The sequence below is a fragment of the Phallusia mammillata genome, chromosome 3, assembly GCF_965637545.1.
Source record: "Phallusia mammillata chromosome 3, kaPhaMamm4.hap1.1, whole genome shotgun sequence".
NCBI lineage: Eukaryota > Metazoa > Chordata > Ascidiacea > Phlebobranchia > Ascidiidae > Phallusia > Phallusia mammillata.
The window spans coordinates 17,787,745-17,800,094 of NC_137254.1; the positions used below are offsets into that span (position 1 = coordinate 17,787,745).

Below are 12,350 nucleotides of genomic sequence, written 5' to 3' on the forward strand. Positions count from 1 at the left end.
ATAAAATGTATGAAAGAAGATTCTTGCTTCTGATCAGTATAAAATTGGACTGTTTCATAAAAACAGATAAACGCATAAATCGTTTCTTTTAGTAACAGAAATATATATTTCGCTTTAATAAATAGGCATCATCAGTTTCTGCAAAAAGCAAACATGTAGTAGGCTGTCGAAAAAAAGTTGTGAAAAATAAAATAGTTATAAAATATGTTTTAAAAACTGTACAAATTAAACCACTGTGAAACACAGAGGCAAACCACAACTGGCGAGTGGCCACAAGCGAAACGAGGAAAGAAGAGAAAAGGAGACGTGATAAAACTGATAAGCCTTTGAAAACACACGGAGGAAAGTAAATTAACCTCTAGGCGAAAAAAACAAAACATTGAGGGCTTAGAAACACAAAGATGCAATTACCTCGCGCGCGGCAAAATCACTTTTTTGATGTTAATTTCGGCCGTGATTTTGTTGAGCCATTTGTCTTAAAAAATATCTAAAAGATTTGGTGGAGGCATTTGCACGAACACGACGTAAAAACACATGTGGATTTGCGGTTTGTGCTTTAATATCGCACTATGGTTCTCCGCACAGTAGCGCAGTAGCGCAGCTCGGTCATTGTTTGCCGAGCAGTCGAACGTTTTCCAAGTAGTGCGATGGGTATTCCACCGTGTGGAAAACTTGGTCTTGGTTTGACCAACATATTGCTTGCCGCACTTGTAGCAAGCGGCCACATAAATGCCGTAGTTGCGACAAGTTAAATTTTGTCGAAGTTGTATACTGCCTGTGGGCGTTTTTAAAACGGTGGTATAGCCTACCATAGTTTGGTGATTACCAAAATTGCCACATAGTGCACATTTTCCGCATGGACTTGAAGAGCTTGTTCTGTTGTCATTGCCTGAGTTACTGATGGACAAAGCTTTGAAGTTCGTAACAAAGTGTGCCAGTGTGGGCGGCCTTTTGTATGTAATAGAAAGCCAAAGGTTCCATAGCTTTCTCTTTTTGAGTCAGTAAAACACAAGAAGGGAATACCGTAGCCCAAACAATTCGATTGCGAGGTCTAGTTTTGTCTTTCGGCCCAAACCTTTCTTTCCAACCCTCTGCGATGTGTAGCATGTCTTTAGTCATTCCTTGATGAAACCCAGAAAGGATGCACTTCTCCTTCACTCTGTTAAGACTGTTACGGTAATCTTGGTCTAATTCGTTTAATCGACGCATGCGAATCTCTTCGCCAAAAACTATCGATTTAAAAACCGACGGCGGGTGGTGTGATTGTCCGTTTAGAAAACTACGTCCTTCTGCAGTTGGTTTGATGTAGTCCCTTGTTGTAAAACCTTTAGGTGAACTCTTTGTTGTGATGTGGTCTACGTCAAGAAACTCCAAAGCCTTGCCTTCCTCCTCAGTTGACACTTTCCTAAATGTGAGTGTCAGACATGGGCGTCCGCATATAGGGGCAGCTGACCCCCCCTGGAAAATTGTTGGATGAAAAATGAAAAAAAACTGCAGCAAAATTCGAACAATAAGTTTGGATACACTTCCAATAAATGTTTTTGATATATATCAGAGCGTGGCGCAAATCTATCAAAAGATTGGGAGAGGGGGTAATTTTAAACATTTTCCAAAAATAAAACTATTTCCGTTATCAATAGGCAACGTTCTTTTTTGTTGATACCCACGAAAGAACGAGACAGTTCTTAACCGAAAAACTTTTTACTCTGTGGATACATCGATATCCACATAATCATACGCTTGCTGTTCAATTTCTTTAGTTTACTGACAAATGCAGTTATATGGTGATTTGTGGTTCGTAGATATCAGAATAATTGATGGGATTTAGTGCAGAATGCTCAAATCTTTTTAGGCTCATCACTGCAAATGTCAAATCACTACATATAGGCTACTGGTAAACTGCATTTACAGCTTGCCACACTTCTACCAGTCCTTGCCAGATTGAAACTAAGCTATTTGAACAATCGGTAATTTTCAAATTTGCTGTTGATATAATCACAACTCATAACTTTTTTCTGTGTATGGTTTTAAACATTGTAGACTCCCAATTAAATACCATCGCGTAATTGAAATGCTTCTTTTTCTCTGTTCTTACCTTTATTTACTATCTCTTCTTGGAACTACTAGCAGTCGGTCGCTGCGGAAACCACACAGTTATGACAAAACAAAGTGCATTATTACCCCAAATGTATATATTACACCTTGCGCAAAGTTCACTTGAGCACGATAATAGTATGCAGTAAAACGAGTATATAACTCTGATAATTTGTGCTCTGGCCAATTTTGATAAAAATCCGTAGAAATGTAAACACTGATAAAAATGATAAATTGTCTGGATGGTGTAATGGTCAAATTTTCAAGAAAATTTTGCATCCGGCCGAAAGGGCACAGTGAACCCACTTTGACCCCCCCTAACCGAAAACCTGCGGACGCCCTTGGTGTCAGACCGTAGTTTTCAAATCCCTTTTTAAGTGAAGTTTGTATTTGTTTAGTATTTTTGCTTCCAGAAGATATCCATAATATGTCATCTATGTACCTTTTGAAAAGATGAGTGCCACATATCACATCCCTGAGTGACTGAACGATGCAATGAACGGCAATGTTTGCAACCGAAACTGAATGGTTGTCGCCTGTGACAATGCCGCTAGTTTGCTTATAGTAAGCATCCTTAAACTCAGTCACTGCATTACTCAAGCAGAACATAACAAGTTGAGTAAGTAGAATTCTTCCTTTGACGCTAAAATTGGTGTGTGTGTTTAAAGCTGCTGATAACGCTTGCTTTACCAAGTCGCGGCGAAGGTTTGGATGTAGGGCTGTTACATCTGCGGCAACAACAAGATGTAATGGTTGAGTTTCTTTCAAACTTGATTCCCATATTGCAAGGCTTTGTAGGTAGTGCTTAGTGTCTTGGCAGTTTCCATCCACTGCAGATTTGCAGTAGTTCACACTTACAGGTTTAAGTAGATATTCTAGAAATGCTGTAACTCTGAAAGTTGTTATTTGACCTGCCGCTTGTAGGAGCCGAATAGGAATATCTATTGCTTTGATTGTTTGCAGATGTTCTTCCAGTAGCTTATGCGTCTTAAATAGTGGATACGCGTAAGCTGTGTGGAAAATGGAGAAATATTCGGCGGACGGTCCAGACAAAATTTTCCAATTCACGTTTCATGATGAGGTCATAGTCCGCGTGGTTAAGGACTACAATCTTCCCATCTTTGTCAGCATTGCAAATAACTGTTTGTTTCCGTTTCACCATATTTCTCAACTTAACAAAGCTTTTTCTCATAACTGGAACCAGGTTGTTTCTATCGCGATATTGACGCTTTACAGACATGCCGAGGTTTCTCATTTTAGCCATCGCTCCTTCAGTATAAGCTATTGTTGTATCGTTTAGCTGGTCTCTTGAGGGTCTAGTAAACTTTTGCAACTTTAACTTTGGTGGAACTTCATTAATACGATCTTCTTCATTGTTGCAATCTGCGAAAAAAATGGACTCAATTCTTCGGATATAGCTCATTGCGGTTAGCCATTCTTGTGATTCAATGTTTTCTGTCCACCTAGCCTAGGTGTTGGTGCAAAATTTAGTCCTTTTAACAAAAGAATTTTATCATCCAAGTTCAGATCAAAGCAACAGAGGAGATAGTAGTGACCACCAAGCATATCCTATTGATAGAAAAGTTACTGAAACTTTTTGAAAAAAGCCAGTTAACTAGGAACTTCTATGAGTCCCTCAAAGGCAAAACAGTTCTTTTCAACACTGAAAATGATGCAAACATTTCTAAGGAACACCATTATTTCCAAAAGACTTGCACTTGCAGTGCTAGCACTAAATAGAAAAAAAAACAGTTTGTTAATTGTCGTTTGAAAAGGAAGAAGCTATCAATTATTTTGCCCAAACTATAACTTTGTGATCCATTATGGTTGTAAAAAGGAAGCACAACGAAACAAAAGTTCTGACACAAATGTAATGTGGTTGTTAAATTCGTCAGCTATGACAGTGGTTCCCAACCTTTTTTTAACGCGACCCAAATACTCATCAAAATTTTGTTTAGTGGTTTCTCGCGACCCATGGACATGTTTTTTTTAGTTGTATCTTTGTCTGTAAATTTGGAAAGCTGGTTGAAAATCACTACGCAAGTTTAGCAAATCAATAGTCTTATAACGAACGAATAGTGTTGTTTTTTCGACCAAACATTTCCATTTAGCCCGAACTTGGAGCTGAATCGAATTATTATTGGCCAGACAACGCCCAACTGTGAGCTAACACATCACTTTATGACGTCACAAACAGTTTTAACCATCATTACAAGTTGTGATAAAATTATTGTTGGGCAACAATTTAAAGCCTTGGGAAATATATATATGTAAAAAACACGCTACAAGGCGAAATCAAGCAGATGCTCTTATTCGCACTAAAACAAGCGACCCAACAGAATGTTCAGGCGACCCAACTTTGGGTCGCGACCCATAGGTTGGGAAACACTGAGCTATGATACCAATAAAAAGTTTTATGGCTATTTTTTACGTGGCGATAATGTGCAAAGTGTTATAGAATATGTTGAAGTTACTTATATGAAACAAGGCCATACTAATGACTGAATAGCAAGTGTGTTAGTTAGTAGTCATTGTTAGAACCAGTTTTTCTTAAATGTTGTCCAACTGAAATACTTCGACCTTTTTCGACTCGTTTAACTGATTAACAATTTTCTTCTGTGTATTGTTGTTGTGTTTTACCGTATTTACAACGGCTTCGTTTCGAGTCTGTGTCACGTATGCTTTTGTGCCACATTATTATTGCATGTTATTGAGTTTGGTCTGTCGCTGTGCAAGTGAACAAAATCCACAAATGATACCGTCTGCTGTTCACACGTAATCCAAAATTACGTCAGAATGGAGTTGCTAATTAAGATTTGTATTGCTTGTTTTTCTGCAAAAAAACAATGGCTAGAAAACTAGAAATGTGACTTTTCTATTAATTGCCAACATTTGTCCAATGAAGGCTAAGATTTGGAGCAGCACCCCCAGAAATGTTAGGCACGAGCCTCCACTGATTAGACCCGTTCTCTTTTTCCAAAGTGGGAGTTTATTCTGATGATTTTTAAATAAATATGGACATTTTTGAAAGTGGGTCAAAAGTTTCATTTGGTTGCTAAAATGTGCCCCTTGATGAAAAAAGGTTAAAAATTATTGGTCTAGAAGTAAACAAACAAATTTTTATACAACGAATAAATTATTATAGAACATTAAATCAATTAAAGAAGCAAATGACAAGATTTCTAGCTGGTAAAATCTAATTGAAATGCCAAATATGATCATGCATTACAACAAATAAAATAAGGTTCAACCTACTTAAAGCAAAAATCTCCGTAGAACTTGTGTTATGACACGGCCGGATTGCGGACGGTTTATCGGCAATAATCATAAAGGAATCAAAATTTTTTATTGGAAAATATTTTGTTTTTTGTGGATATTTTGTGTGTGATCACGTCTTATCTGTCAGGCAGGCGCGCACGTCAACGCTTTGGGCACAAAGATGCAGATAAAAACAGAGGCAAGGGGTTCGCAAATATCAGACAAAGACGGAATGCAAAGCAAATCGCCAATCGCATCGGTTGTGGCGTGTAGTCAAGTTTTGTTCGTCCTGTTGTATTTGTTTTACAAACGATTGTTCGGTTTCTATTCTTTTTTTGTTGTCTATTCTCTATTGCCCGGTGTTTCGTCTGTTTTTGTCTGCATCGGTCCAAACGTTGACGTGCGCGCCTGACAGATAAGACGTGACCCGCAGTTGGGGCAGCTTGTCAAACGTTGCTTGTCAAACCAATTTTAAATCGGCAGTGTTAACAATGTCTCCTGTGTTTTGTTTTAAGTTCAGCGTTTTCGTCTCACTTTGTTTTGTTGTGTTTTTACTTTTAATCCTTTTATCGATGTTTTATTTTGTGGTTTATATAGGAAGTGAACATGCCATTAGGCGAAATATATATTCCAAGATTTATATCGACTGATTTCGTGGCTTTGAAAATACTTTCCATTCTCTGTTAATAAATTAAATAAACGGTGATCGTCGATGACCATGCTGCCTGTTGAAGGGTCAGATACTGTTCAGTTCAAATACTCTCAGTATAGAGTACCGTTTAAAACAGATTTATACGTAGTCTATATTAGCCCTACATTCGGAACAAAAATACATTTGCCAGAAGAGCTTTATAAACTACTTTAGCCCTCTTTCAATTTTCTTGCAACATATTTTGTGGTAGTTCTGTGATACTTTTCGTTTCCATTAACGTTAATGTTTAAAAATGTACTTTCAAATATTCTAAATTTATTCCGCAATAGAAGTGTTTGGATAGCAAAAAAGTTTATCGCATCTGAGATAAATTTGTCAGGGAATGGCATTAACAAATATGGTTACACTACACTAAAGAATTTAGCTTGGTTTTGTGCAAAAATATTTGCTTTAGATATGAAGTGTGCATTATTTGACTAAAATCGGTGACACACAATCATGAAGTGTTTATTGTAACTACGACGAACAGGAACAGCTGTTACTTTCATAAAACGACATTTAATGATAGTGAATTACGTGTAAATCTGTAGCTGATGAAAACTAAATGCTATTTTTTCACAATGACGATCCATTCCAAAATCCGTTTTAGCATGTCAAGTATTCGTGGCGCAGTGAGATATGGTTGTGCCACTTGGTGGGGTAAACTCGAAGTTTGTGGGCGATAATTGGTTGATGAAACATGTTGGTAACCGGGCTTTTCTGGTCCCAGTTGCCACTAAACAGCTGTGGAAAAATCCAATAAACTAAAAAAATACTGTCAAATACTGGTTTTTACGGCTTTGCGGATAATACAATGCAATTTTATACATTTTAGGCGAACTTTTAACAGAGTGTTGAGTAGATTAGGCTGAACGTTTCTCAATCCAGCAAAATCCAAAAAGTCCAAATATGTTGTTAAAAAACATCAGTTTTTTCTCACTTTTGTCGTTCCTGAATTGTCGCTCACATTTTTCCAAGTCCGATCGGAATCGAAATACGACACTTTGAATTCTGTCACCCACTGATCAAGGTTAGCACGTCCCTGGGTAATGACCCCAGTAATTGTTGTAGCTTTTCCTAAGATTACTTGAATCCATTGATTACCATTATCTGCGGATCAAAAGCAATATTGATTTCGCAAATGCATATTTTCATGCAAATGAACGATTGAAGAATGCCCAATAATGATATCCTTAAGCAGGGCAAACCATCATGTCAAGTAAAAAACAGCCTAAAAGTTGATTTGGAAAAAAAACTAATTTTTTAAAATTTTACCCTGTTGTTTTGACAAACGTTTTAATTTTTGGTATCCCTAAGGTGGTTTACTGAGTTCTATCTCCAAGAGTTTACCAACATCAACGAAAAACAGTTTACCTTCCATATTGTATTTATTTATTCATTTTCATATTTATTTGCTGTTTTCTTTCTTTATTTATCAAAGGACGTGTTTATTGTTCACTTCCACACAAATTTATAGTCAGTTTAATCACAACATCAACTATCATACGCTTTACTGACTTGTTGCCGCACACCACGATCCAACCGAAACATGGGGAATAAACGATTGATCAAGTCTTCCCCACTTTTGGCTATGTTGATCGTCCAAATCTGGTCGCCAATAAGTCGATGCTGTTATAGCACTGTCGGGAATATAATGTGTCTCCAGTCCCAACTTGCACGAAGAATCTAAAAATGTCTGGTATGTTATGTGTGGAATCCTTTTTTAATTAATTTACAATTGCTTTTTCAAAAAATTGAAAAATTACAAACTACAAGAAATCGTTAATGTTTGTTATCGCATTTTTGGTACATTTTTCACAAATTGTGTGCTACAAAACATATTTTCTCCGCTACATGTTTTACCTCTATTGGCCTGGATATTTATCTTGCCAAACTCCTTGTTTTCTGTAGAAACTAAGTAGAATCATTTAAATCAAATATTTTAACAAATTCAATTTAAGACCAACCTTTTCCACAATCATTGCGATCACAACACCTGCTTGCAGATCTACATCCGCCTGGAACGTATTTGAATTGAACTAAGTGTTAAAGTAGGTGCTGAGAATCGAAACGAAAGTGGATACAGATTATAACCGTATTACTTACAACACCTGGTAATTGTACAGTTTGAATTCAACAAAAAATTAACTTACTGCACAAGACTATGACTGCCAGTAGAACTACAACTTCTTTAAGCATTTTGAAAACTTGAATGATGGTTTGAAATTCAACGTGGCTACACAGTATCCTGCAAAACGTAAACGGCTAGTTATTTACAGTCGTTCAAATGGATTATTTTACAACTGAAATTAATTGAGCAATTAAAAAAATACTGCCTCTGTAAATGAGAAAAGCAAGAGTTGATTTTTTAAAAGTGAATCGCAAAGAGGCATAAACTAAATGAAACATAACTAAAACTCCTCTATATCCTCTCCAAACAGCTTAAAAAATTATGGAGTTTGCCGAAATTGCGTTTTATTTTATTTGAGTACGCTGAATAATAAATTTCATCAGTTGTTGTTTGTAAAAAAATGTGGTTTTGTCGTTTCGCAAGCGGTAACGTCAATCACACATTTCCATATCCTACATGCGCGGTTATAAACACCTTGGAATTCACCGAACGTCCACAAGAACAGTATAAATTATAAAGACACTAACTGCCGTTGCAGAATTGCTCGTGATATTTCGTTCTGGCGTTTCCCAAACATCAGTGTCAATCGCACATTTTTGAAACAGGCTTGGTTTGGACCTTACTTTACACCAGGGGCGTGCAACATACGGCCCGCGGCACCTATTTGCGTGGCCCGCGCAGACTACCAATGCTCTATTAATTATGTATACTTTTTACCGTTAGAGCATGGAATGTTGCTATTTATACACAATTACTGGTATTTTTGACTTTGTACAACGTCACACCGTAATAAGGTTTTATACACTGTGACGACATATTCCCATTGTTGCATCATAGTGTGCATTATGACAGAACTGCCTTTCTAGCAATAATTCAGTAACGTGATTTATAGGTGCAGTAAAATTATTGATATTTATCCAACGAAAAGGTTAGCACATATCCTATTGATTAAAAAGTACTCAAAGAGTAACTTGATTGTGTCCATGCGCTTTGCTATTCAATAAGCTGTTTAAAAATCTATGTGTTGCTTTATTGTCTGGCCCCCAGCATTATTTAAAGTGTAAGTTGTGGCCCACTGCGATAAACAGTTGCACGCCCCAGCTTTACACTGTGCCACATGTGTCGAAATTTCCTCTAGGTACACCAAACCTATTTTCGGGCCTTTTCCAATGTTATTTGTAAAAGGGCTCATTTGGGGCCCGATTTCGGACCCGCTTACCCATAGGCACCGAGTTTTACAAAAATGCTAGGTGGCGGACATAAAATATGACGTAACTTCATGTGACGTCACTAATGCGTGCAACCACAAGAACTCAAATTCAAAGCCAACCAAACTTTCTATAGAATGCAACGTTCGTCAAAATCAGAAAAACACATACCGTATGTATGATGCAACACGTTGCTGTAACTTTTATCGTTGGTTTAGCAACGTTTAAAAAATGTTTCGTCAAGTTTAACCATTTATTACAACAGAATTGCACTGTACACAACAATGGCCCGTTCACTGGCAGACAATTGTGTGTTTGACGTCATAAACAAAGCACTAACCAAAACAGGTTGCAGTTTTAAGCCACATTTTGTGGCTCTATCGCCAGCATGTTTGTTTAAAATCAAAATTGTTTCCAATTTTCTTCAAAAATGACAATATTTGGTACGATACCGCTACGAACTAACCAAAATTTCCACGGTGACCGCCACCGTGCGCATATTTCCAAAATGTAATCTATTTCGCATATGGGGCTTTTTTAACCAATCAGAGGGACGGATTTTTGCGGACTTTCGTTACGTCACGTAGGCCGTTGCGTAGTGGTTTACTTTGCGTATTTTTGATGTTGTAAGGTCGTCACTGCTTTTTCAAGTCAAAATAATACTTTATTTTGAAAATATGGCGAAAATGGAAGCATTCAGTACAAAAGTGCAGGTAATGACCAGTATATAATGTATTGCAATAAACTAGACTGATTATATTTTTCTCTTTGTAAAATTACTGATATTATGCACAGCAGCACACAGGCTACTTTCAGAGAAATATATGCAATTTTGTTTTAGATACCATCGCATCGTGAAAACAACAGCGCGGATAAAGCAAGCAGCAAGATAGAAGTGTTCATGTTTACTAAAATGCAATGCTTGCATGTAATGGCAACAATGAGGGCTGGTCTTTTATATTTAAAGCTACTTTTAAAAGGCTGTATGGCTATAGAGACCTATAATCACCATCACTTACCATACTTTAAATGACATAAATATCTGAAATCAACATACTGCTTAAACTTCCAAAATGTTTACAGTGATCAGCAGTATAATCTTACACTGCAAAAAAAATTAGCTAGCTATGAAGCCAAAAAATAAAAAAGGCTGAATTCAAGCCAAAAATGGTTTGGAATGGCCCATTTTAAAAATCTTTTTAAACATGGCTTATATCAATCCAGTATCGGCTTGTAATGAGCCATGTTTCTACTTTCACATTAAAAGTTTGTTGGCTGAAAATTAAAAATGGTTTCGGCTCATTTCCAGTCAAAAAATAAGGGAAAAATGAGTCAGTACAGTTAAAGGTTGGTCCTTATGGCTCAATAGTGAGCCATTATTTTTTGCAGTGTACTATCAATTCTGTAATGAGTTGACATCTTTTGTTGTTAACAACCTTTGGATTATACAAATACCCAGTTCAAATGCTGTGTTATTTTCTTGTAACCAAGTGTTTGTGGGTGCTATTTTTTGCATTTAGTTTTTTTAATAGCATATAGGCCCACGTCAGTTGATTTGTTGACCTCTCCAATCTGTCCTAAAATTGTTTTTGGCAAGTACAGAACAATAATTGCCTATGCACCTCCTTCCAAAAAGCACTCATTTAAGTTATGGTGGGGCAAAACACATGTATCAAATCCTGAGGTTCTGTAAAAGATATTTAAAATGTGTAAACGAAAGCTTTCATGGTCAATAGTTGGAAATAACAAAATGAAATACCATCATTCTATTTTAGATTTTGGTATAGTATGATTGTATAAACATGTTGGAAACCTCACATTAATATCTTGTCAAAAACTAGTGTTGTTTATATTGGTGTCAAAACTACTGGTTGCCTTGACCTTGTTGTCATTAAAAAAATTTAGGCCTGAAAAACCTTTTTGTTCACTACCAATTTACCCAGTACACCAAATTTTTCATTTTCTGCAGTGTATCCGTTAAAGTGTCCTGTATAAGCCTCCCGAATTGCACTGCCTTCGTGAGTCTTGTGGTCGTATATGTGTAATTAATAAACTGGAAAATGGCAAGCATAATGATGACTTTAAAAAAGGCAGGCATAGTGTTTAACCATAAGCAAGCAGTCAATTTTAATTTGTTGTCTTTACTTTCCACAAATATCCAAAACCATTTCATTTTTATTAAACAAACATTAATCTCATTTTATCACCAATATGAAACAAGTTGCACATATTAGTTTCACAAGTTAACAGATCTTTAAAATGTAACAATACTTTTCATAATCTTTTGAGACAATACATACAGATTAAAACATTTTTGGAATGCACTGCGTCAATCTGAAATAACTTTTTTAAGACCCCAATTATACGTTACACATAAATTTTGAAATGCTTGTGTAAGGTCAGCCAGACTTTTTCTGTAGTCTATCCTTTCCGAAGTTTGATAGTTTTGGCAATGTAGAGGTTCTTTTTTTTAGAAAATATACATAAATATATACAATCTCTTGTGAAGATTGTTCTATTGAGTTATGATATGTTCATGATCAAATTAATAATGACACAAACATCGTCGAAAATGCTGAGGCTTAAGCATACTTCCATGCGGCAACAATAAATGTCCTACAATGATACAGCACTCAATCCTGAAATAGTGTGCTTTGGATAAGAGTGGTTGTTGGCAACTGCACTTCTTTATCTGCTACAAGCAACTTGGTCCTATTTGATTGCATTTGTTAAGTTGCCTCGGTGTTAAGTTTGACTTAAACATTTATAGATACAAGGCATAGAGTGTTGAATTTAATTGCACTGGTTTTATGTTGGAATTTTTTAGGACTAGAAAATGTTTGATACACATTTATTGGAAATTAAATCGGTATAAATTAGGGCTCAAATAATTAACTTCATTGACATAGCTGTCCCCAATTTGGCTTGATACACGGTCAAAATTTGGACCAACCCCCAGTCGTCAGAT

The 12,350-nt window shown here is 36.4% G+C and overlaps 1 protein-coding gene, 1 long non-coding RNA gene and 1 pseudogene across 3 annotated transcripts; 1 reads left to right on the forward strand and 2 right to left on the reverse strand.

Annotated features, from left to right (window-relative positions):
• Positions 1-407: 407 nt before the first annotated feature.
• On the reverse strand, positions 408-3,660 carry LOC145219767 (uncharacterized; annotated as a pseudogene).
• Positions 3,661-6,396: 2,736 nt separating this feature from the next.
• Positions 6,397-8,286, reverse strand: LOC145218711 (lactadherin-like). 2 transcript variants are annotated; one of them, XM_080086120.1, is made up of 6 exons: positions 8,197-8,286; positions 8,011-8,061; positions 7,907-7,948; positions 7,562-7,729; positions 6,984-7,153; positions 6,397-6,787 (listed from the first exon to the last, which is right to left on the reverse strand). In XM_080086120.1, the coding sequence occupies exons 1-6, from the start codon at positions 8,240-8,242 to the stop codon at positions 6,650-6,652; spliced, it is 615 nt and encodes a 204-aa protein (XP_079942246.1). In that variant the 5' UTR covers positions 8,243-8,286; the 3' UTR covers positions 6,397-6,649. The 2 variants fall into 2 exon arrangements, with proteins under 2 accessions (XP_079942246.1, XP_079942245.1); XM_080086119.1 differs by having other exon boundaries at positions 7,907-7,957.
• A 1,589-nt stretch (positions 8,287-9,875) lies between these two features.
• On the forward strand, positions 9,876-11,455 carry LOC145218713 (uncharacterized). The gene is made up of 2 exons (XR_013857701.1): positions 9,876-10,095; positions 10,224-11,455. It is a non-coding gene; the product is annotated as an uncharacterized LOC145218713 (long non-coding RNA).
• Positions 11,456-12,350: the final 895 nt, after the last annotated feature.

Bases quoted from the DNA above. Each gene is read 5' to 3' on its own strand.
- LOC145218711 (XM_080086119.1), bottom strand. From the start codon at position 8,242: ATGCTTAAAGAAGTTGTAGTTCTACTGGCAGTCATAGTCTTGTGCA. The intron at 8,062-8,196 runs GTAAGTTAATTT...AATACGTTCCAG, and splicing joins GGCAGTCATAGTCTTGTGCA to GCGGATGTAGATCTGCAAGC. The intron at 6,788-6,983 runs GTGAGAAAAAAC...ATTTTTCCACAG, and splicing joins ACAATTCAGGAACGACAAAA to CTGTTTAGTGGCAACTGGGA.